Raw genomic sequence first — 27540 nt, forward strand, 5'->3', positions numbered from 1 at the left:
CCTCACTTGACATAGATAGGTATAGTGTGTCGCGGACATTTTTGTAGATATTTATAAGATCTACATTTACTTAGAACATTGTATAGTTCTATCTTTTACAGTTTAGGCAGCGTACGCAAAATAAGTAAATTTTCTGGTTGTTTCCAAAAAACTGAAATATCTTACGGAACCCTATATTTTCCAAAATAAAAAGTAGCCTATGTTACTCGTAAATAATGCTTTCGAATGGTGAAAGAATTTTTAAAATCGGTCCAGTAGTTTTTGAGCCTATTCATTACAATTAAACAAACAAACATACAAACAAACAAACAAAGTTTACCTCTTTATAATATTAGTATAGAGTATAGATTTCGGCCGTATTATTTTATTGAAGTGACTAAATAAGTATGTCACCATGGCAACATCCATCGCTATCCCGTCGCACAAACAATGGTCGCCGTCAGTCTTGAGTTGTAACAATTTACTATTATTTATTCAACAAAATTACCAATATAAAAAGTACCCATTAGCCGATTCTCAGACCCACTGAATATGCATATAAAATTAGCCGTTTCGGAGGAGTACGTTATCTAGTAATATTGTGACACGAGAATATTATATGTTAGATTTATTACGGCTAGAATCATACTAAGTGCATTACGTCTAGTTTTATGCCGTTAAAAATAGGTGTAATTATTTTCACATCTAGTATGGGCTGATTATTTTCCAGTAAAAATTGTTGTATCTAGTTTATTACCAGCCTGGATATATCATAAAGAAAAAGAGGAATATATTATTAAGGACAGGACCTTTATATTTATGAAAAGAAGTCATTTAATTAAAAGACTAGCCCACATACAAGTAAGCCTTATTATAGCTAATATATGAAATAATAAAACTATATCTAGCAATGTAACTAAGTAGGCGACTAATTCGTCGTTTAGCATAGGGGAGGCCGAGTGCGGTGTCGCGTCACGCGGGTTGCGCCGCGTCACGCACCGCGACCATTTGCTCGCGAATGCTCCGTGAAATATATTCTGTCAGCGCTTAATACTGCACTTATTCAATTGCTTGATTCGTTTGCAGTGAGTCAGCTATGTTAATGTCAAGATGGTTAATTAATTACTTCAAAAAATAATATTCAGTATTGTAATTGGTATTGAAGACGTAGATGTAACGGCTAATAAATAACCCTGTTATAATTGTTTAAACAACAACAAATATTTGGTAATTAATGTCTGTGGATTATGTAAAAGTCTTCAATTTAAAATAATTAATTATTTTATGTCAAGATCCCTTTAAAGGCTTTGATTGGCTTAGTTATGATGATTAATTAAAATAATAAATGCTCTAATTTTTATTAATTACTAGATGTTTTCCTTAAATTCGTTAGTCCGAGTTTCGTTTATCGCACAGGAGTCGTATATTCTTCCATGCTTTAAACTATTCTGTATCCATTCTATGGATTCGGTTCAGTGGTAGAAGCGAAAGGTACCTAACAGACGGACAGATACTTTTGAATATATACTATTAGTATGATTACATTGTAATATCGATAATTAAATAATCTATAATCTATATAATATATAAACCTCAAAGGTGACTGACTGACATGGTGATCTATCAACACACAGCCTAAACCACTGGACCGATCGGGCTGAAATTTGGCATGCAGGTAGACGTTATAGGCATCCGCTAAGAAAGGATTTTGATCAATTTTACCCCCAAGGGGTTATAATAGGGGATGAAAGTTTGTATATAATAATACTTCTTAACGCGAGCGAAGCCGCGGGCAAAAGCTCGTTAGAATTTAATGTAGCAAAAATGGTATATGCTAGCAATGTCATTTATTATGTTTTTATGAGGTGGACACATGTTTGTATAAATTCCATACTCACACATGTGCCCGGATTAGGAAATTATTTGTATGTGTGTATACAGTAAACACATAATATATGCTTGTGCATGTGTGTTAGCGCTAATAGACCAGCCGTTTGATCTAGCCGCCTAAACTGATTGACTTTTCAATCTTCGTAATCCGATTACTGACAGTCTACAACGCGACTATTAATGTACCACTCCATCACGCCACTATCACCCTTCCACCTACGTAATAAAAGCTACAATAGCGTGTGTACATTTGGTCGTGCTACTCATTACACGGGCTCCCCTATCTGCAATCTCCCCGCATATGTCATAACGGCGTTCAAAATCAATTCCTCAGGACCCCTATCACTAACTTTGTCAAAACCTGAGCTAATCCGTGCAGGTATGTAAACAGTTGTAAAGTGAGTGGTTCTGTTTCGGTATCATTTGCACTTTTACTTCTCAATGGTTTTAACCTGTAATATTTGTCTCTGAACTGGATTAAGAAATGTCAAACACGAACGTCAAATTTGACTAACGGAATTGTTTTTTTTTTAGGAATTGAAATGGCTTAGCCATAACGACTAACGGAAAAATTGTAAATCAAGATGAAAATATAGTTTAAAAAAAGATTGATATTTTTTATCATAAAATATACTATTTTCTAATATATAACGTGGTCAATGTAGGAATAGTTACTTTTGCACCGATTTATTGTATTTAAAGGTAATTATTATAAATGTGTAAATGGTTTTATTTATATTTTTTGGTATTTTATAAGCCCTTTATGAAAACACTGAGAAAATAACACTCCTTCATGTTTATATTATCACAAGCATGGCGATCTAGAGGAGAAAGAATTCTCTGACATTGGCAACTAACTGAGTCGGCAATTAAAAAAGAGAAGAAGAAGGAGACAAAAAAAAAAGATAATTAGATATTGTTATTAAGTTTATAGAGATTATGTTTTAAGCAAGAAATTGATAAGTTTATTATATCCTATACCTATTTGATACCTACGCTAAATAATCTACCATGAAAAAGTCTTAGAAATGCATCAAACTTGTGGATTACAATTACATGCATTACAACAGAGTTGATGTCATGAGTTGAACATAGTTTGTTGAACTTGAACTCATTCTTGAACACCTACGTTTTTTTGAGCTTTCAAATAGGTATTATTGTAACATAAACAGGCAATTTATAAGTTTAATAATCCCCTTTTCGTGCCTTGTAAGGCATTTTACATTATTAGTACTGTGTACGCTGAACCAAATATTTTTCAGGATAAAGGATGATTGCTAACACTGAGATACTATAAGTACTACATTTTATAATAAAGAATTGCAAGTGTAATGATGACGAAGTCCTAGGAAGATAATATATATTCACTCAAAAGCTTTAATTAAAAGAAATTTAATAAATACTCGTTTTTAAATGTTTTTTTATTTATTTTCTCACTTAAATATACCTACCTTAGATACATATTCATACACAGCTTTCATCAATAGGTACTACATTTGTCTTAAACCTTATTATCAACCTAGTATCAGATAGGCAAGTGTTAAATATCTTTTTTATTATACTTATAAAAATATTTATACAGCGGAAATCTTAAACAAGGTCTTGTCACTTAAAATCAAAGAAGATGAATCAAATATCCCTTGTGTAAATATTAATTTATTATTATTAAAGGAGTTCAAATACCAACTTTTGATGAAAGATAAAAACAATATTATAATTTCAGACTTTTATTTGGCAAACCAATAACAATTAGAAACTGCATTGCAAGTTGCAACTATGGGAAATTGCCTGGGATATCTCAGACAGAGAGCGGTCAAGGGTTTTGTGTTCTTTGTGTTGTATTATGTTGTAGAATGCCTCCCGTGTGAGTATCTCTATATACTCACACAGGAGGAGTTCTGTGTGTCAGAATTGCTCCTCAGTCACACACTGACTGCTCCAACGCAAATGCTTCAACGCGTGACCACTCTGTCTGATAGGTCCCTAAAACGACCACATCTTTTTAAAATGTATAATACATGAGGACTTACTAAAGTCCTTATTACATTAAAATTTAAAATGTATTTTAAATTTTAATGTAAAAATATAAAACTAATATTATTATTATTGAGGTACAAAAGAATTTTTGGTAATAATAATATAAGTTCCAATGAAAATATTATGTTTTATGAACAATAAGTATGTTTGTTATGCAATTTTTGTTATGTCTTTTTGGAAAAAGTACTATAAGTAATGTAGGATTATATTTTTGAGTTTTAGTGACTATTCCCATTATATATTATATCATATTGTAGTCAAGAGAAGTTATAAATGAAAAAGTGCATATGAGAATTTAGCTAATTTGGATTTTATATTATCAATGATTTAACTTTTCTAGTAGTTTAGGTGTATGTGTGTGTGTCAATATTTATTCGTGAATATACATGAATCTAAAGTTTCAAAGGTTGTGTTCTCAAAATTCTTGTTATTGAGAAAGTAATACCTTTGAATTTACCTCTTTGGTGCAGCGTTTATCATGCATGGTTTACAAGGAAATAGTTTGTGAAATAACACAAAGACCTACTGCAATCAAAAGATTGTACGAAATGCTCCTAAGATAGGTTCCTAAGAAGTACATAGTAAGTCCTCATGTATTTTAAGTTTTAATTTAATATAAAACTAATACTTATTATTATTATTGAGGTAAGTACAAAAGTATTTTTGGTAATACATAATAATATATGTTCCTATGATAATATTATGTTTTATGAACAATAAGTTCCATATGTTTGTTATGCAATTCTTATTAAGTAAGTCTTTTTTGGAAAAGTACTATAATGTAGGTTTTTGTTTTTGAGTAAAATTTAGTGATTTACACTATTCCCATCATATAATACCATATTGTAGTCAAGAGAAGTTATACTTAAATAAAAAAGTGCTCATATGAGAATTTAGCTAATTGGGATTCTATGATATTATCAATTATTTAACTTTTCTAGAAGTTTAGGTGTGTCAATGTTTATCCGGAGCATGTTATACATACATCTAAAGTTTAAAAGGTTGTGTTCTGAAAATTCTTGTTAAAAGTAAGTAATATTGAATTTACCTCTTTGGTGCAGTGTTTATCATGCATATACCAATAATACTTCAGATTTACAAGGAAATAGTTTGTGAAATAACACAAAAACCTACAATGCAACTATAAGATTGTACCTGTAGGTTTTTGGTGAAAATTCATACTTGTTTTACAGTAAGTAATTATACACAACACTTGTGTTCCTTATACCTTGTATGTGTTTCTTGTGTACTAAATCAATGCAGTCTTAGCTCATCGCACAAATGCAAACCTTATTGTTGACTAGACATATAGGTATACTACACCTCACTTATGTTATTATTCTGAAACCTCACTAACACTAAATGGATTACTAAGGTCTCTACGTTTCTTATGTATCACTTCGTGATTAACTTGAGAATACCTACTTAATCGTTTTCCAAAAATTTGGACACTTCGAATGTTTAGTTTTTTGGTTTTAATAACGAATTATTTTCACTAAAATATATGCTATAGACTAAAATATAACTTATTAAGTAACTAACCAACTAAATAGCAATATAATTTAAGACTAAAAAGTATGTAATATTAATAAATAAAATTACTAAAATGTAAACTATTCAGTAAAAGCTACTCGTTGGTTGGTGTTTATTGAATTGCTGTATTTGACGTAAAAGCAAGCGAGCTTATGTCAGAAGTGTTGTCATGATTCGAAATTATTACTCAGTTAACAATGGAGAAGTGAGTTTTGTGTCACGTGACCACTGACTGGCTGGAAAATAGAGGTCATGGTACCAAAATGCGAGCCAGTCAGTATTCTGGCTGGCTTTAAGAGCTCATGATAGAGGGGCAGGACAAACAAATCGCGTTTATATTTAATTAAATGATTTAACTGTTACTGACACTCAATAGAAGTGTCGTTAATTAATTAATAACATAATGTGTTTATAATTATATCATGCAAATAATACAAGTGTTTTTAATTATTATAATGACGCTTTTAAACATTGATTTTATTACGTTGTACACTTATCCAAATTTCGGATCGGCCTGAAATTTGGCATGCAGATAGATGTTATGACGTAGGCATCCGCTAAGAAAGGATTTTGTTAAATTCCAATCCCAAGGGGTTCAAATAGGGGATGAAAGTTTGTATATAATAAATAATAATACTTCTTCACGCGAGCGAAGCCGCGGGCAAAAGCTCGTTTATAATAAATGTAAAAAAGTATAATTGTTGGTCTATATCTGTTGCATCTTTACGCTTAACCACTGAAGTGTTGAAGTGTTGAAAAACCACGTGAAAGAATTGTGATTTAGATTAAATTGTATATAGATTGAATATTTTTGTTAAAAATATTCAGTTCAGAAGTTACAGGCAATCTCTATATAACTTTTTTAGGCGGTGGCAACCAACGGTGGGAAGAGAAAATACCTTAAAAACAACATTTATAATATTCTTTTCATTCATCTTAATATGAATTTAGTGTTTTGCCTTACGGCTTGTGCTATTACAATATCGCCGACATGGCGTACCGGCCATACAGAAATTCTTAAAAGTACTGTATGGTACTTTTAAGAATTTCTGTATGGCCGGTACAGCCGGTACAGCAGGTACGGCAAAACACTAAATTCATATCAAGATGAATGAAAAGAAATACACAAAACTTATGAATCGTGTCACGAAACTTTAGTGTTATCATGAAACTCATATCATGCCTCTTTATATCAACTGTTGTATGTTATTATGAAAAGAGTGGCTTTTCTCATGCCTCTATATTTTTTAACCTTGACCTGCGATAAAAGTACTTAGTGTACTCAAAACCATAAGTCACCTGTGATGTTAAGAGGGTGACTAACCGAAAAAATCATATATCGTCTTTCTCTCTTTACACTCACTCCCGTCTTTCATATGCCAGGTGAAAAAGGACGACGCGGAATCATCGCCAAGTAAGTTTTTTTTTAATAACTCGATATACCAACAACATTTTAAAAATCGGCCAGGTCAGTGTCTCAGTGATAAAGTTTTATACATTGTGTTAAAATATTACCTTAGTTTAATGCACGGTCACGGCAATATATAAAAAAATCGTGAAAATTAGATGCATTTCTGTGATTTTTTTCTATGCAGAAAATTTTAAGATATCGTGTTTTCGCTCAGATCAAATTCTTGGAAATATAATGTAGTATCTAAGTTTAGAAAATGAAACAATTCGGGGCTTATTTTCAAGTATAAAAATGAATTATAAAATCGTCAATTTTGGGTTAGTCGCCCCCTAATACAAGTTTATGCCTAGTTTCTGACCTACCTTGACTTGTGACTCCGTCATGCCGAGCGCGTACGCCAGCTTCGCTCGCTCCGGCCCCGCAAGGTACTTCGTCTGCTCGAAAGTTTTCTCCAGCGCGAAAATCTGCTGTCCACTGAAGGTTGGCCTTGTGTGCTTCTTCTTCCCATCCTTGTCGCCGCCGCATTGGAGCGCGGAGTTCGACACTGGAACGAGAGGGTCTGGTTAGGGTTAGGACTGCTCATGGGTGGTCATGATTGATACGTAGATATAGGTGTTCTAACTATAGGTACCTATGTATCAAAATTCAAAAACATTCTATAAGTAAATACTATTGGGGAATATTAAGAAAACTGAATCCAGATATTAATACAAATAGGTAAGTTGTAAGAATCTAGAAACTTGTAAAAATAAATATATGAAATATCGTTTATAATGTTTTGGGAAATCAAATAACATCCATAGAAAACCGTGTGTTTTTGAGTTTTTTTTATATTTTTATCCCAGTCTCCTAGATAATAATAATAATAATATAATATCATGTTACACATTAAAATATTATTATAAAAGATTCTTTCATAATATTAAAAATTAGTATGCAAAGGTATTTAAAAATTGACTTAAATAACTTCACAGTTATAAAAACACTCATCAGCTTACAATGACTGAAAAGCGCAATAGATACAATAAAAAACATAAAACGAAAATTTCCCTTTAATTAAAAAGAAACGTTCACAAATTTTAAACCTTATCGTCATTAAAATAAGATCTAAAGTCATCTAGCAATGAGTGTGGTATCCCTGTCTCGCTCGCACATCTCCCCTCTCTTTCCCAGGGGGGTTCCACCGTTTATGCCCGATGAAAAACAAAAGTCCACTATGGCTCCGCTACGTTTTTATTTATCTTCATGACACTTCAGTTGGAGGATTTTATTGAGGTATCTTAGTCGGCATGTCTATAAAATAAAAGATTTGATTGTTTGTATGTTTTCGTGAAAAGGTTCTGGATGTACCGGATCATTTTTGATGAATATTGGAAAGAACACAGAGCAGAGACTACTAAATATTATAGACGGTTGTTGCAAGAAAATGTTAGGATCTCTCGGAAAGTTTTTTAAGTGACACAGACTGCAATAAGTCATGACTACAAAAGATGTCAAAATTGACCAAGTAAAACAAGATATTAATAAAGTTTCACTCCAAACGCAAATGGACTTACTACATGCACTCAGAGACATTTAATTATGATTAACCTTTAATTTAATCATGTATAAATGTATGGGCTTATGAAAAAATTTCAAATTGATTACGTCTTTTAAGTATGGTATTGAATGTACTGTCACTTTTTGGTGGAAATTCATCTTCAATTAAATAATTATACACTTTCCTTGCATTTATTCCACTTTATTATATCATCATCAGATACACCAACCAACCCTAATAAAGTGGAATAAGTGCAAGGAAGGTGTATAATTATTTAATTATATACATTAAGTACATTTAAGTAATTAATGTTCGACTCTTATTGCGGCAGATCGTATCTATGATGAAAGAATATTCTTATATTTTCCTGTGATGTTTCATACTATTTTGTTTATCAGAATATAAATATATTTTTGTTAACTATTCATGTACAGCCTAAAAGTATTAAGTACTTCTCCTAATTATTCAACCCTATCTTACATTATGCTGTATTAATATTAATGAAACTCTAGCGAATTGTTGTGACTTATTCGTGTAATATCTCGGCGTGGTGCACATATTTTTGCCATGAATAACTTTTATGGGACATCTTTAAGAGGCCGAAGTTCGTATGACATATTATCTTAATTATTCATTACTATGTTAAAGCTAGTACATATTATTATGTAGAAAGAAGCATAAATATACTTTGGGTAAAATATTTACCAACACACAACATAATATTTTAATTTTTGTACTTGATACAATCTAAATATATTGTGAAATATTCGGACATTTTGTAAAAACTAAGGCCGGTATAAATAGTCAGTACTTAAGTTGCGACCAGGTCTCAAGACGCGGTTCGGCTCTGTGATTGGTCCAAAATTTGACAGAGCTGAACCGTGTCTTGAGACCGAGATGCATCTTGAGTACCGACTATTTATACCGGCCTAAGATTCCTGAAAGGCTTTAGGGACCTCTATACATAATAATACATTCTGATTGGATATACAATGGAAAATAAATAAAGACTCGATTCGTTACTTTGGCAATATTTCGAAATTTCCAATAAAAAAAAAATTGCTAAGTTATATCCTGGTTACCAAGCTAGTGGTATTATATTTTATGTCATGTCTTGCTCATTGTTGCAGGAAACATATCTTGTACCTGTGGGAAAGAGCTTCGAGAGAAAGAGACAAGAAGCGATAGGTCAATGACCCATTTCCACGAACAAAATAGCTTCTCAAATAAATATCAAGATGCCAAGTTTCAGGAAAGTTTCAGCAAAACTACAGGCGAAGTCGCGTTATATAACATGGACAAGCGTGAGCCAGCTACATCGTGCGTCGAGCCAATATCAACTCTATTACATACGCATTACAGTTAATAATAGCTTGTTACTTACACTCGGTATACTCCACTCTATTCTGCACCGTATGTCGTTGAGATAGAGTGTGTTATTTCGTGGGTAAAGTTATGCTTTTTGTTTTCGGTGTTAGGGAATTTATCATCGTAAACGATTATCATTTCATTCGTGTACTCAATAACGATTGGAAATAAATTGTTTTTTACACTGTAATATTCTTTCATCGTTAAACAAATAATAGGATTTTATGAAAATGGCAGGCGATAGTAGCATTGGATATACAGTGTGTAACAAAAATAAGTGATAATATTTTAGGGTGTGTACGTATTCCTTGTAGAGAGTTCACTGTGAAAGTAGCAGCTCTGAAAGACGAATTTTTTTTTCACTTTTGTATGGGCAAGGGCCCGAGCGTCACGAGTTTTCCCATACAAAAGTGAAAAAATTTTTGGTCTTTCAGCGCTGCTACTTTCACAGTGAACTCTCTACAAGGAACACATACACACCCTAAAGTATTATCACTTATTTTTGTTACACCCTGTATAGATATATATATATATAGAATATAGATGTTATTATGTAAAAAAGTAACATTGTGTGTTTAATATATAGAAACATATATAGAAATGCACCAGTTGGTTTAACATAACAACACCTTTGATCTAGTTGGTCTTGACTCTACGATTCCCGCGTTGGAAAAACATTGTTTTGAGCTGTTGCATTAAAATTTATTCTACAGTAAAGTACTAAAACGTTGGTTGGACTTCCACTGTATGTCAATATAGGATAATATTTTGTGAAGCTCAGCAACTATTACTTTAAAAAACTTACAAGTTTCTTTATATAATACATCTAATCTTCATACTTTAAAGTTTTGTAGTAATGTAGCTGCATGGTTCTACCTAATAACGCACTAATTTTATACGTGGGAGAGCCATGCTTCGGCACGAATGGGCCGGCTCGACCGGATAAATACCACGTTCTCACAGACAACCGTGAGTGTGAGTGAGTTTACCGGAGGCCCAATCCCCTAACCCCTACCCTATTCCCTTCCCTACCCTCAACTATTGCCTTCCTTTCCCTTCCCTACCCTCCCCTATTACCCTAATCCCTCTTAAAAGGCCGGCAACGCACTTGCAGCTCTTCTGATGCTGCGAGTGTCCATGGGCGACGGAAGTTGCTTTCCATCAGGTGACCCGTTAGCTCGTTTGCCCCCTTATTTCATAAAATAAAAAAAATAAAAAACTGCTATTACAAACATGGTTTATCTGCTAAAATAAATAAGAGTTTGGAAACCTCTGGTTTAGACTGTACAGTGCTACGCGGCTACGGCGCTACGAGGCGCTACGGCGTAGCTAAGCGCGTAGCAGCTTCCCTACCCAAAGGGTTGGGGATGATTTTGTAAAGATTAATTTGAATATTTTAATATGATAAAAATCGTATTACCTTGTTTGCAAATATTAGGAAACAATACAAAGTTATCAGTACAAATGTACTAATTTAATAAAGAGAAAAGATTAGCTTGTAAGAACATTTTATGATATATAAAACTCAAGGGTGACTGACTGACTGATTGACATAGTGATCTATCAACGCACAGCCCAAACCACTGGACGGATCGGGCTGAAATTTGGCATGCAGGTAGATGTTATGACGTAGGCATCCGCTAAGGAAGGATTTTGATAAATTCCAACTCCAAGCGGTTAAAATAGGAGATGCAAGTTTGTATATAATAATCCTTCTTAACGCGAGCGAAGCCGCGGGCAAAAGCTCGTTTTATAATATGATTATCTAATATTTCTGATTCACAAATTTGACCAACACACAAAACACATCACACACGAAACCTTCCACCTTCCCAACGGAAGTATCAACTAATTGGGGGCCCTCACGGCCTCATCTCGTTAGGGGCCCGAGATTTAATCGGCCCCTTATAATTGTGAGTGTAATTGTTACGAGGTGTTTCAGCACCGCGCCCCGCCGCTTCCTGCCACTTCCCACCGCTTCCCGCCGCTTCCCGCCACTTCCCGCCGCGTCCCACCCCGTGCCGTCATGAATATTAAGCCGCCGTACAGATTGTGTAAATGTAATCAAGGATTACAAGACGATGAAATGGTCTGGTTTGACGATAAAGTAAAAGTAGTTACTTTTAAGTAATGGATTGTACTTAATGAAACACAAATAAAACACAATCTTCTTGTACTATTTACTAATCAATTTTTTTTTTTATAAAATACACGGCTGGTTTCAATAAAAATTGATCTGGTGATGATATATTTTTAACTGACTCCAAAAAAGGAAGAGGTTTCTGAATTTGACCGTATTTAAGATTTTTTATGTTTGTTCGAGAATAACTTAGTCGTTTATGAACTGATTTTGATGATTCTTTTTGTAGAAAAGAAGACATTTCAACGCTGGTCTCATTATAAGGAAATACTATTCGAAGTCGTTTTTTTTGTCTAAAATTATATCGAAACAGATCGTGTATTTTGTTGAAAATTCATATTAATTAGTAAAACAGATAATAGTTCAAATAGATTAATTTAATATTCAGTTTTACTAGTGTTTGTTACTTCTGTAAGTTTTAAAATTGTAATAGTTAGGAAGCAATGTTTAATATTATTTACAGGTATACTTAATGCTGTTTTTTCGCTTAAATCTTTACTAATATCAGTACCTCAATCACAAATAACATCAATGTTGCCAACTAAAATAACAACACTTTTTTCCCAAACAAATGTTTTCTGTATCAACCTACCTCGAATCCCTGTCTTTATTGAACGTACCCGTATGATACACACGCCGTAAGCCGTTTACATACGGCTACAAGCCGTAACGTGTCTACAAGGTGTTCAGAGCCGGCATATTGTAACCCCCCCCCCCACCCCCCGACACACCCAACAGGGGGTTACCCACTTGTATAGAGTAGACTGAGGCAGAAGAAACTTGCGTATGACTGAATAAAATGCTAAGATAGAGTTCTATGAATATGTGGCTGGTTTAAAGTACTATAAAACAAGAGATCGCCTAATCGTCGAAATTCTAAAATTTAATTATCTCCTTCTTTCGGCTCCCCATTTAAAGTATTGACTATTTCAGATATAAAAAAAACAACAATCCATTTTTTATTTGACAACCATAAACAAAAGAATATATAATTCGTATGTATAGGCTTGTTATTCAAAAAGAATGGTAGTGTGCACATTGTAGTGTGTGTAATGTTTTATTTGTTAAAAAAATGTATGATAAAAGTATAATTTCAAAATAAAATTAAGCTCGATGCACTCCATCACCATGTAAACTATAACTGTGCAAAATTTCATTCACCTACGTTTCCGAATTTTTTTGTCAAAAGGGATCCAAACTTTTTGCCCGCGTATTAATATATAATATATAAGTACGTAATATTATTAAGAGTTATGACCACGGAGCTAATACAAAGAGGAGCTGGCCTAAGCAACTGTGCACTGTGATTTTCAACTAGGTCCTGACGTCATCATTGTGGGCGGGGCTTAAGTCAGTACACTTTCAGCGTTTGTCAGGTGCACACGTAACGAGACTCCCAATAAATTGGTGTTTTCTGCGTTTTTAACAAGGAAAGGATGAAGTATTGTGTTTTACAATGTCGAAAACACTCAGACAGACGTTCTGATAATATAAATACCATCACATTTCATTTGGAAATAATTTTAAATGTAATTTAAATATAAAAGTTCTAGAACATTTCAGCTTTCAGCGTTAATTATACTACTTGACACTAGGTGGCCAAACCTTTGAAAGATAATACAGACGTAAATGCGTATAATTTTGCATAAGTTTATTACAATAATCATACTTGAATACTGAAAACCGTTATACACTTAGTCTTAAACACATTTAATAGCTAAAACCGTGATTATATAGCTTTTATTATGATATTACTTATAAACCGCCATCTGTCACCTATGATAACTATTTGAAACGTAAAAAATATCCAGGGCCGTAGTACGTCCCATAATATTCAAGACAAAATGACATCTAGTGTAAGATAGTTGAACTACGTAGTGACATCAACATCGACCTAAGCTAGTAGTTTGTCTTTTAGCCGATAGATGACATATTGAGAAGTGGGCGGAGCTTGACACCCCCTCACCCCGCAAATTGTCACGCGTCGTTTCATATGGAAACCTGATTACAACACCTCCTCTTAGTATTAGCTCCGTGGTTATGACACATATACTATCGAAGACCACCATTATGGGATAAGTCCTAGGATCTAGCTGGTCAATTAACAGTAGGTGTACTTATCTTGAGCGATAAATTTTAAGCGATATTTTGTCGCTACGTTTGATCTTAAGTATTGCTCTACTTAGGAAACTACAAAGCGCCAAAAAAAACAATTACTTAATGGACTTGAGATTCAAATTCAAAATTTTTTTTTTTATTTTTTTTCATTTCAATAACGAAAAATGCGATTAAAGTCAGAGCTACGAGCTATTACTGTAGAACTCTGTTGTTGTTGTTTCACTTTTGGAGTTGAATATTTTATTAAAAGCCTTTTGAAAATTTAAAAAATCACGAAAAATCTTTAACTTTTATACGACATTAAAAGCGTACTTTCTGTCTTCGTCTGCTCTGTGTCGGGGGGCGGAACCAAGAAAAGGGTTGCTTCTTGCCCCCCTCCGTTTGCGGTCGCGGAGTTGTTTGTCGCTGTTTGTTTATTGTTCGGTTGTTGTTGTTGTTTGTTGTTTGTTTAATCAGAGGCGACGTTTAATTGCTCGGGGCTGGAGTCTGGAACTGTAATTTGACAATTTAAAAGTATCATTCGGCGTTATTGTACGCGGGAGTGCGTTAAATGAAATTATTTTGTGGGACAAAAATCTTGGGTTATCAAAAGTACCCTAAATGTCTTAGGGTAAGTTTTGATGACAAGCTCTCAACGCGCGTTTTGATATCGCGCGTTTATTCAGGGTGTACATACGCTAACGCTCGTATCCGCTATTTAAAAATGTATAACTTATCAAAGCGAGCGTTTAGCTTGTTATCAGAACATAACAGAACGACGGAATCCTTTAAGGCTTCTGTAAAAATGTTCTTTAATGGGATACCTTTTTTGTCGCATTTATCTTTATTGAAGTATATTCAGATTATGATTAAACACTTCAATAATGATCGTGACATTATGTCTGGATTTGACATAATATAATAATAATAATATCTATGGACGCTTCACACCTCGTCAGTCTGGCCCCGTGGTAAGTACCTGAAGGACTTGTGTTACAGGTACCAGACAACGGAAATTTATTTAATACTTTTATACTATACATCAAACATATACATAATATATTTAAGATTTTTATTATATTTAATACACATCCAAGACCCAGGAACATTGAAAACTTTTCGTTCCGTCGGCGGGATACGAACGCGCTCACCACTGAACCACAGAGGTCGTCAAGCTCGACCAAAACGATGTAGCGCAGCATCTAGTCTGTTAATATTAATAAATTTATCTGATGTACGAGACTCTATATCGAGATTTTTCGTTCCCACAACAGTTATTTAGATCTAGTCACTGGTTTTAAGCACTACCTCGCTTTAAACCACAGAAACAAGCCAATATTTCCTCTCTATTATTTAAAGGTAAGGTGAATAACGTTGATCGTGATAGTGGTCCAACTTGATCAGTTGTAAGACACAGTCGGCGTTAAACATTCATACCGCACCTGCGCGCCGCCCGCCCTCGCTCCCGCCCCCGCCCCCGCGCCCGCCCTACGTCGTAATGATCTGCCTCGATATCGATATTACACCGTTTTCGTGTCGAATATGAATATCTAGTTGATTTGACGTTGAATATAAAGTTACTTCAAGGCTTATTAGAAGAACGTTCATGAGGTACGAAAAAAAAAACGTTTTGTAAGTCAGTACTGACTAGTGTTACTGGATAGGTACTTAGTCACACAAAAACAGAATTCCGTTGAAACTGTATATTTTGCCATCATCCTAATAATGATAAGTGGTTAGTACATCTTAAAAGTTAGTACTCCTAATGCTAAGTACTCACATACGGTTTTGCTCGATCGAGCAATAACGTCGAGCAAAACCCGCGGCTCGGGCTTTCGTCCACACATTCAGCATTGCTTGATAGTTTTACTCTAAATCGATATATTTAATTCCATCGAGCCGGCTCGATGCGAGCCTTCGAGCTGGCTCGATTCGAGCCTTCGAACTGTAAGTTTTGCGGTCCACGCGGTAATTATTACTCGATTTGGTGTAAAACTATCGAGCAAAACCTTATGTGAGTACTTAGCATAAGGATGATTTGGTTGACGTGACATGATTTGGTTTGCTATAAAAATTTCAATGATTCTTTGCGAATTACTTCGTTACTTTTGGAGTCTCTCTCTCTTTATATATCTCTCTCTCCTCTTTATAAAATTAATTTATAACAAAATACATCATAATATTATTAGAATGAATTTTATCAATATTCTCTCCCTAAGCCCGGCGCGGCATATGGCGCGATACGGAGCTAATAATGTGAATGCCGACAGTACAAACACTGACTACATTTATAACGTATGCCATTTTACTTGTTATCTCTATCATAATAATGATTTATTCCTTATGATGTGTAACAGTTTATTCAACGTGAAATTTTAGTGGTTGTTTTCCTGTGTACTATCAAATCATGCATGTCATTTTTTGAAAATAAAAAATATTTTGTATGCCGTACTACCTATGACAACTTTATGCCGATACGCGCGAGCGGCTAGGACCCAGTAGAATTTTGTTTATGATTTGCATTTAAAAAACTTCACAAATCTATTATTGTAAGTACTACTAAGATAGAATAATTTTACTGCGGGAAAACCATTAAAATTTCACGCAGTATGTACCTACTGTAGTATCGAGTATAGCTGCGCCGATGCATTATTATAACATTCAAAATATGTGTCTTTGTAACTTTGAGCATAAAGAATCAATAAATAATAAATTATTGTAGCTTGTTTATTTATCGGTTCAGTAGTTTGGACAAAAAGAGTTTCCAGACAGACAGACACACTTTCGCATACTTTTTATTTATACATTAATATGGATGATGTGTACACGATATTATGTACTAATTTATGTACATTTTGTACTATAAAGAAATGGTGGACCTATCTTATTTGAAGACTTGGGCGGATTAGATGAAGATTGGGAGATCGCAGACGGCACATTTTTTGTGTGATCGAGTCTGCGGCGCACAGAATCTGCATGGCCGCGGCACACAAAAAGTGTGCCGTCTGCGATCTCCCTTACTGTTAGTCGTGATCTGTCCAGCTCCAGCTCAGCCGATGCCCAGCCCAACATAGCACGGCCAAATTACGTTTTTTAGGGTTCTGTAGCCAAAGGTTAAAAACGGGACCCTATTACTGAGACTTCGATGTCTGGCCGTCCGTCTGTCTGTCTGTCTGGCCGTCTGTCTGTCCGTCTATCCGTCTGTCTCCAGGCTGTATCTGAAGAACCGCTATAGCTATACTTCTGAAATTTTCACAGATTGTGTATATCTGTTGCCGCTACAACAACAAATACTGAAAACAAAATAATGTTAATATTTTAGGTGGGGCTCCCATGCAACAAACGCGATTTTTTTGGCTTTTTTTGCTCGTTAAAATTGCAAGTGCCTATCTATTTATTATTTGTTATAATATTTTGTGAAATTTTCACAAAATATTTAATTATATTCGTAATTTAATATTTAATAATAAAATTAAAATAAAATAAATAATTAAGAGGGGCTCCCATATAAAAAAACCCTTTTTTTTCTATAACGGTAAGGAATCATCGAGCGCGAGTCCGACTCGCACTTGGCCGATTATATTATTTATTGTCTCATGTCTTTGTGAAACAAATCTGTCTAAGGATTACAAAAAAAACTACTTACCCAACCCAGAGTGTTAAGGCAGTTTTACCTACGAGCTGTTTAGTTTCAACAGTTAATCGACATGATCCTATAATATTTTACCTTAAAACTGTCATGTCTGGAGTATTCGCCCATTAATTATTATTTCACCAATACGTGTAGGTAATTCGAACCCTCACCCCAATAGGTACATCAAGGTGTTGCAGCCCCTCCCCTAGGCGGGGTGACAGCGCACCCCACGATGAGGGGAGGACTGGGGTCATTTTTGACCATGAGATTTGTGATCGAATTGAAGCGATTAAATTAATTGAGGTATTGTTATGTTTTTTTTTTAATGAAAAAAGGGGGCAAACAAGCAAACGGGTCACCTGATGGAAAGCAACTTTCGTCGCCCGTGGACGCTCGCAGCATCAAAAGAGCTGCAGGTGCGTTGCCGGCCTTTTAAGAGGGAATAGGATAATAGGGGAGGGTAGGGATGGGAAGGGAAGGGAAGGGAATAGGGGAGAGTAAGGAAGGGAATAGTGTAGGGGATTGGGCCTCAGGTAAACTCACTCACTCGGCGAAACACAGCGCAATCGCTGTTTCACGCCGGTTTTCTGTGAGAACGTGGTATTTCTCCGGTCGAGCCGGCCCATTCGTGCCGAAGCATGGCTCTCCCACGTCTAAGGTATTACGAGTAACTAACGCTTCATCACCATCACTAACGTTGGCAATAAGGTTAAAGGTATTGCTTTTCTCTCTCTCAGAATATCTTCAAATCTATTTATCATCTCAATAAGTCAATATTCATAGATTTAATAATATTGTCGCTGCATTGTCTTAAAACACTCACGCGTATACAAATACAACATATTTGTATATAAAAACTGCACACAATTTCATCAGCTAACCCAAACAAAACGCGGCGCGTGTTGAAAATTTTTGCAAACACAAAACCAATTAAACGAGCTAACCAAAAGGTCATCTGGATTCCGAGTGCACTGAAAACTTTATACCGCCGACATATGCCATCCCCCCTTCCCCACCGGGGGTCACGGGGGACCCCACGCGGGGGGGGCAATTAAAAAAATGTGTCCCACTTCATTTGAGCGCGACCGCACCGCTAATTAATATCGCGCGCCGCACACCGCCCGCTATAATATACGACGCTTTTATTGTGTGCGACACTGAATTAAAACGGTGTTTACTGTGTTTCGCGCTAGTTAGTTTTGAATTAAGAATTACTGTAGTACTATAATTTCTTCGAGCAAAGCTCGGTCAAATAGCTAGTATTGTCATAATACACAGACAGTCGTACGTTTTATCTCTTTTGTCTACGAAAACCCCCTTAGACAAAGTATCTTTCTTTAAAAACGATGACGAAATTCGTTATTAAAATGTATAGGGTTTGACATAAGTCATCGCTAAATGACATTTAGCTTTCGAAGACTAATGTCAAATCCCATACATTTTGATAACGAATTTCGTCATCGTTTTTAACGTAAGGGACTTTTGCTACAGCCCCATAGCGTAAATATGAAAGTCAAAAGAACAAAAGTAGCACCGAACAATCCACATGGACTTTTTATGAAATCAGAAAACCTATAATTACTAAAGATTCTTCAGAAACACACTTATATCGTCAAAAACAGTAAAAATTTGAGAGTTTGGTTACCAATTTTTACTGTAACAATATTATGACAATTACTAAAATATGTATTTAACTTTTAACCTTTTTTCGCTACAAAAACACAGTTTAGCATATCTGCCACTGGCTCACAGTCCCGCAGCCAAAGGTTTTGACCATTTTAATAAACATCAAACGCTACGACTGCGTGAGGGGGGCGGGCGGTGATGCCGGGGGGGGAGGGGGGAGACAGTGGACACACGTGCTGTTGTTTTTAATTACACCGACCCAGGGCTTGGACCCTTTGATAAACAATTACAGTAATGCAAAATGGACTGTTGGAAGGTTGGAAGTCGTTGAAAATTCAATTCAGAATATGTATTAGTAAGTTGTGTAAGTAGGTGAATAGGTTATACTGGGTGACATATTTTAATAATCACAGGATGTTTTGATAACATTGACTAATTTCGAAGCTTTGTTCTAATATAAAATTGGTCATATTACTGTACGTCGTATGAAGTGTCCAAATACGTAAGAGATAAATTATCGGGATACTATAGGGTGGGGTGTACCAGAGGAGTTGTAATAGTTAATGTTAAGGTTATCGTCAAATATGGCGTCCAATATGGACTTTTACTAGGGATTCGACAGTACATTTGACATTTTGTTATAAACAACTCTTTATTTCGCTTAAAGAAACTTACATGCTAATCTTACACATGGTTAAAGTTAAAGTAAGTTGGTGCAAAAAATTGTCTATTGTGCTAACACACCTTTTATCAATTTTTCTTACTAGCAAAACGGACAGTCTTAAACGCTCCTTTTGTAATGAGTTTAAAAAGCAATACTTATAGTGAATCCATACTAATATTCAATATTTTAGATCCGAAAGTGTGCCTTTGTGATGGGTGTGAAGAGGTAACAACCTCTTGACGCCCAAACAAAGGACATAGCGTCGTTGCGCCTCACAAATCCTTTATGTGTTTTAGTGAAATTTTCAGGGGTAGACAATAAACTGTCTTATTGAATGATTGATAAATTTATCAATTAATTAAAGCTCTTAGTTCATACGTGATAAGATTTATCATCCATCATTAAAGAAAAAAGTTTTTGTTTACCCCTGAAAATTTTACAAAAAACTTTGGCAGGCGCAACGACGATAGGATACTTTTTCATCCCGAAAATGTACGGTTTCCGTGACCCGTTCGTTCCCGCTCGATAAATGCAAAATTTTGGCGCATAGGAGATGCTGACCTCATCTAGTTCTGTAATAATTACTAAAACAAAATCACTTAAGTAAATTAATTTTATTAATGTAACCTACAAAAAAGTTGATACCAAATTACGAAGACGATTATCATTTCCTATGAATACCTACATCGTATCGGACAACCAATATTAGTATCACGATCCTTATCAGTAACAATCGTAACAGAATTAATAAAGCCGTTATCCCCGCGGCAGATTACTTTATATCGCCGGCGGTGTGCCACGACCATAAAAACTAATTAAATGGTGCCAGGTAGATGGAGCTTTTACTTTTTACTTTCATTGTTATTACTTTATTAGAGAAGGTAGATTTAAAAGATTTCTGGCGTATTGTGAATAATCGTTTTGCATGTGTATTAAATGAAAACCGTAAAAAAATAGTTTGTTAAACAAACAAAATAGAAAAAAAAGGCACGTTATATTTAACAAGACATGTCCTAATCATTTTTAATTTGCCGGTCTCGTTTAATTAAAAATTCTGATACCTCAAATTTTCCTACTCCAACAAAAAAAAATGACGGCACAGGTCTGATGATCATGAGTAAACATAAGTGTTGGGTTAATATAGGCTATACCATTAATTAATAGATAATCTGCCTTTATCGCGCCGATATTACAATATTACACGGGTAATGCACGTAATCACCTAATCTCCTCTTATCTGACACTCCGCTCCCTCCCTTCCCTTCCCCCGGGCCCCGGGGGTGTCACCTCCTCACTTCACGGTAATTACAATATAAGGCCCGCCACAAACCGAGCAATATTACTTGTAGACAATAACTACTAATAACTTGATTTTGGATTTCGCTAAGGCTTTCAATTGCTTTGATCATCTGTTATTTAAATATTCCTTCAAGCTTGGGCTATCACTATAATGTATTTATTAGTTCGACTATCGTTATTTCGTTAGTAGCGAGAGTAAAAGAACTGGGAAAGTAATAAAAGCTCATCGGGGACTAATAAAGACTTGGAGATGCCCCAGGGATCGATATTAGGCCCATTTCTCCTCTTCATGTTTATTAATGACTGACTTTGTTTCATCAAAAACATAGATGATTCTTTGTGTGTTTGAAGATATTATTTCATCTTTATTATGATATTTTTATTGAGAATAGAGTTTCTACATACGTTACTGAAAAGTTAATTATATGGAAGAATTTTTCATACGTTTTACGCTTATGAGTATCAGCTAATAGCTTAGTTATTTTAACGAAAAACTAAATTATTTTAACACATAGTTGCTAAAAATACCTAACAGTAGATAATGGTTAAATGTCTTTATTATAGAAACTTTTCTACTTAATGTTTTTTTCATTGGTCCTCGAGTTATAACCAAATTATCTATTTGAAGATTATAATGAGCAATAAATAATCGTGTTTCCCCGGACACGTATTATCTTTACTACTGCTTATTGCCACTTTATGTGGTTCATTCCATTAGATATGTTACTGACATCAAATAATTTATGACCAATAAAACGTTAAGTGAAATATTAAGGCTGACCTTTCACTGTATAAATCCATAGGGACTAAAAACCTGTACGTTTATACAGCCATCGTTTAGGTTTGGATCTAAATGATGACTCGATTTATTCTGGTATTAATATCAGGTAGTTATGTTTATCTGTTTATTGCCCGACTTCCGAAGAAGGGTTCTCTTTAGTCATGTTTTATAAAAGGCGTAAACCGTAAAACGTAAAAAATCGTAAAACAAAATTGGATTCACGAGACCCGTCGATTGCGTCTTCCGTCGGCAAGCATTTTGCAAAAGTTACAAATATTTAGAATTTCAGAGAAATATTGTTACTTTTCATATTTGCATCTTTTAGCTTCCTAGCCTAGTTAAATACTAAAATTAACCGTAACCAATATTAAAAATAACCATGTTATTCTACTAGTTTTCTAGTTACTAAGCTCCGACAGTTAAAAATGAAAAACACAATAAACTCTATAAAGTAATTCTGAAATAAATCTCTAACTCTACTTCTTGACTTATTCGTTTATTATTACATAATCTGTGAGACATTAAAAAAAATTACTTGAAGATATAAACGGACATATAAATTATTTTTTACCTTACTCGAGTTGTGAGATTTGATAGAGTTTAATGCGCTGCCAATATTTACTGACACGATAAAATCAAAGATACGAAAATAATTATTTTCATGCATAAATGTACTTAATTAAAACTTAAAGTGAATCAACAAATGCTACCAAAAGCTACCAATTTTATTATTTATCGCCTGCGTAGGGTACAAAGACTTTGTCATTAATTTATTATGTCAATGACTTTATTTTAAACCATATTTTTTTACTTAAAATTGTTACATCTTCTTTATCAGTGATATCCTGGAGAGTCGAGACAGTTATACCTAATCACAATTATTGTGACACCTTAGTATTTGTTTCGTGTTTCCTGGGATATTTTGATTGTGTGTGCACTGCAGTTCTCACATTTCAAACTATAATTTAATTGCGGGTATGTCTTTTTGTACGCTAAAATGATTTGAATGCCACAATAAACTTATTTCTTTGCAACAAATTCGCTTACAAATAAACATCTTGTTTTAAACATCAACTATTTGTTAGGTTAAAAAAATAAAAAGCACAATAAATAACCACAGTAGTTAAATGATAATGTTTATAGCTCGATAAGCACATACGTCTCGGGACACATTAAAAATTACTATAATTTACGACGCCATCTTGTTTAATTTGTTACATTTATTTTATTACCTTTTATATTATAAAATTGTCTAAGCGATAAAGAAGCGAGAGCACTATTTAAATTATATAATAAGCTGCTTAAGTGTTTTGAAATGAAATTTAAAAAATGTTTTTTTTTTTTTTTTTTTTTTAATAAATGACGTCCGCAACTCCGTTACGCTAAATTCTAAAATAGTTTATCATGCGAAAACCAAAACGCGAATTTTTTTTCCGGGATAAAAAGTATACTATGTCCATTGCCGGGAATCAAAGTATCTCTATGCCAAATTTTAATAAAATCGCTTCAGTGGTTTGGACGTGAAAAGGTTACACACAGATAGACAAACACTTTCGCATTTATAATATTATTAGTGTGGATAAATGTAAAAAAACAGAATTGGTATACTTGTTGTTGATTAAATTTTATTAGGATGTAAATAAAAGAATACTTATTCCGATTTAAGAGTGACCACGACAAAAATGTATAAAATGTACGTTGTGTCACATTTTAGTATTTTATGCATAAATTTAGATTTTATTAGTTTTATTATCTAGTTTTTCCACCTATCAATGAAAATTTTCCGATTGGCATATTAATATTCCTTTATAAGCGATAAAATTAGTAAGCGAGTAAAATTAGTAAGCGAGAGTTATATTATAATCATATTATTATTATATAGGCACTAATACTAATGTCTAATACTACTACTAGTACTAAGCTAACCTAACCTACCAGCAATTTTATATTTTAACTACATTCAGAATTGGTTACCTGCTTAAAAAAAAGTAATTACTTAAGTAAAAACAAATTAAAATAACTTGTATCTATACACTTCATTTACGTTCATAATATTTCTTATACAGTATTTTGTTTCAAATGTATAGTTTTCTTAATATGCTTGTCTCGTAGATACACGTTTATTCCTACGCGACATTTTTTATATTTCACTTAAATACGACTAATATTTCTTTAATTAAAAAATACTTAATATAACCAGTCTGTAATGAACCTAAGAGTACTCCTATTAAAAAATATATTTTTGGATCATTAAATCAAGCTTTACATTTTGCGCCACATAATGCCACATATAATTGGTCTATAAAAATATTCTTAGGTATTTATTAAATCACCTATTCTATAAATATATTGTGATGTAACGATAGATCAAAACAAAAACATAGTTGGCTAAATTTTTTGATTTAATTTAAATATTTTAAAACAATGATACAAAAAGCAGATACCTTACGTAGGTCTGCTTGTTGTAAAATATTTACTTTTTTATTTCAGCTTAATTAATGGTTAATAAAGAATGCGAAATAGTGTGTCTCTCTGTCCGTCTATCCACGCCCAAACCACCGAACAGATTTTGCTGAAATTTGGCATGAACATACTTTGAGTCCCAGGAAAGGACGTAGAATATTTTTTGTCCCGAAAAAATGTACGGATCCCGCGCGATAAACTTGTTTTAGCGCAACGGAGTTGCGGGCGTTATCTAGTGCTTAATAAAGACTCATTTATCATTATTAAAAATCATTAATCAAAACGAAATTAAAATGAAATAAAATTTGTAGAGCAGGTAGGTCACCGTCCACTGATAAAACTTCATTGTTTTATAAAAAACTAGATGACGTCCGCAACCCTGTTGCGCCAAATTTCGGTTATCGCGCGCGGATCGTACATTTGCGGGATAAAAAGTATCCTATGTCCTTTCCCGGGACTCAAAGTATATCCATGCCAAATTTCAGCAAAATCGGTTCAGCGGTTTAGGCGTGAAGAGGTAACAGACAGACAGACAGACGGACAGACAGACACAGTTTCGCATTTATAATATTAGTATGGATGTGAACTGATAATACCTGATTTAAATATTAAGTAATTATAATTAATCCATTATTTTGAGACAGTTTCAGTGATAGGCATGACCAATTACTATAATAATATATATTTTAAATCGTAGCAACTATTACTCAACTATCCTTAGCTCGTAGCCGCAAAAGCTCAATTACACAGAAATCTAGTTTCTTACCGAATACGGAATGCTTAAAACAAACGACAATTGCAAATTAAATATTTTCTTGTTATATAACTAACAAGAAAATATTTAATTTACAATTGTCGTTTGTAAAAACTAAGGATTTATGATCATGGAGCCAATGAAATAGAGATTTAAATCCGATAAACTCCTAACCTAACCTAACTTTAAACAAAAATCGAGTTACGACTCGACGAAGTCGCTGTCGAAATAGGTACATCTATACCTAATGCAAAATTAGTAATAATAAAAAAAAACAAACTACAGACGTAACATTAAATTTAGGTAGAATTTAAAAAGTTTTGCCATGAAATTTTTTTTAATCTTCATTACAAATTATCATATCATTTAAATAAGTAGATATAATAATCAAAACTTAAGATACTAGTAACACTGATAGAGTCACTGTGTATCAGTTTTTTCAGACTCTATCATCTCAATAACCAACTTAAAAATTAAATCTCAATAAAAATTCTAGCGTCGGAACTCTGCCAACTCTACATAGAACTTAAATTTTCAACGAAACTGAAGAAAACATTCGGGTTTTTTTATTAAATCTGAAATAGCCAATACTTTTAAACGGGGAGCCAAAAGAAGAAGATAATTAAATTTAAGGTCAAATTCCGACTATTGGGCGATCTCTATTAATAATATTATTAATAGAGATCGCCCAATGGTCGGTAATGCCTCTAGCGCAAACTTAACAAATCTATGTAGCGCTATGTTCTATCGTTTTAACTTTCACGTCAATGAAAGACGGGAGTCGAGCGTGAACTGATTTATTGTAATTGACAATTGTAACACTGACGATGCGCATACACAACAATAGGTTGAACAAAACAAATCGATAATCCTTTAGGGTGTGTATGTAGCTCTTATACAGAGTTTGTAGTAAAAGCTAAACAGATACTTTTGACTTATAGGTTTGAGGTTTCTATTAGAAACGCTCCAGCCTACGGTTCTATTAGAGACGTCACGAAATTGTCCACACAAAAATTAAGAAGAGAACTTTTTCAGCGCTGCTACATTTATTGTGAACTCTATACACGGAACACATACACACCCGTGAGTGTTATCACTTTGTTTTGTTACACCCTGTATATTGAATAAAACATTATAATTATATTGCACTACAACTTACTCGATTGCAGCCTCTCCCTCCAGGCCATGGGGTTGCTGACGAGGCCCTGAAAGCCGGGCCAGTATAGCGGCTTGTGTTGCAGGTAGTGGGCCATGCCCGCGGCCGCCGCCGCAAGCGACAGGCGCGGCGGCAGCAGCGGCGAGCCCACCGCCGGCCGCGCCAGGATGTGGTCGATGCCGTGCGGGTTGGGCGCCGGCTGTGACATCGAGCTCAGCGCGGCCAGCGGCGCGAACCCGTCCGGCGAACCGCGCAGCTCCGACATCTTAGAACATCGCCACACTAACTGGTAGAGCACGACGCATCCCGAGCGCGAGCGGACACCGAATGATCGCCCGAAAAAACCGCTCAATTGAGACCGCCCAGTCAATCTAAACCTTATATCCCGGTCGCCGCCCCTTCGTAGCGGCCGCGAGGCGCTATCGCCGTCCCGCTCGGGTAGTAGCGCGTGCGAGCGAGACGGCGCTGTGCGGTGTTAACACGCGAGCGTAGATTTAACGAATCGCTATTTAATGGCTCCTCTTGTCTCTTTATAATTAAGTCGGGTGCAGTTTTTGCGGTCCCCCCCTGCGCGGCGCCTGCCCCCTCCCCCCGCTATTGTCCGCCGGAAGGACGTATTTAGTTCTGCGGGTAGTTGATACTTTATGTGACAAACGCACGGGCGATGTGCGACGATGTGCCACTTCATGAGAAACACCCAGCGTATTATATCGGAGGAAACGCACTTTTGATATCCCAGTTTGAGGGGTCGATAAGTGACTCTACTCACACAATAGGCTGAATATACTAACCATATGGGAGGAAAAATAACTCTCCACAAAGCAAACAGTTATGTGTTATAGTTGCTAATGATTCTTTTCAATAATAATATAATATACCCTGTACGTTCAAGGTAGAGCTTAAAAGAGAAGCAATATTGCTACAAAAGATGTCTTCCTGCAAAATGCTTTAGACCTCTACCAAGAAAATAGCGAGAAATCGTTACAACCTTTTTTAAAAATTAAAATTTTTGGTAAGTAGAAAACTAATTTCAGTCCTGATTTATAATAGACCGCAAGTCTCAAATTCGTAATTATAACCATAAACTTAACAACCACCCTTTCCGATTAGTTTATATCACATTAAAAAATATTATCGCGCGATCAATTACACTCGCATCCGGCTCGAA

General features: G+C 34.7%; 1 protein-coding gene across 1 annotated transcript in view; it reads right to left on the reverse strand.

The window, feature by feature from the left end:
• The window catches only part of LOC121736183 (homeobox protein Nkx-6.2), a 65648-nt gene extending 39011 nt beyond the window's left edge, over positions 1-26637 (reverse strand). The window contains exons 1-2 of the mRNA XM_042127270.1: positions 26376-26637; positions 7213-7394 (exon numbers count right to left, since the gene is read on the reverse strand). Coding sequence (XP_041983204.1) covers positions 7213-7394; positions 26376-26637 — 444 coding nt within the window. The remainder of the gene's footprint in view (positions 1-7212; positions 7395-26375) is intronic.
• Between the last annotated feature and the right edge of the window lie 903 nt (positions 26638-27540).

This window comes from Aricia agestis, chromosome 18, assembly GCF_905147365.1.
Source record: "Aricia agestis chromosome 18, ilAriAges1.1, whole genome shotgun sequence".
NCBI lineage: Eukaryota > Metazoa > Arthropoda > Insecta > Lepidoptera > Lycaenidae > Aricia > Aricia agestis.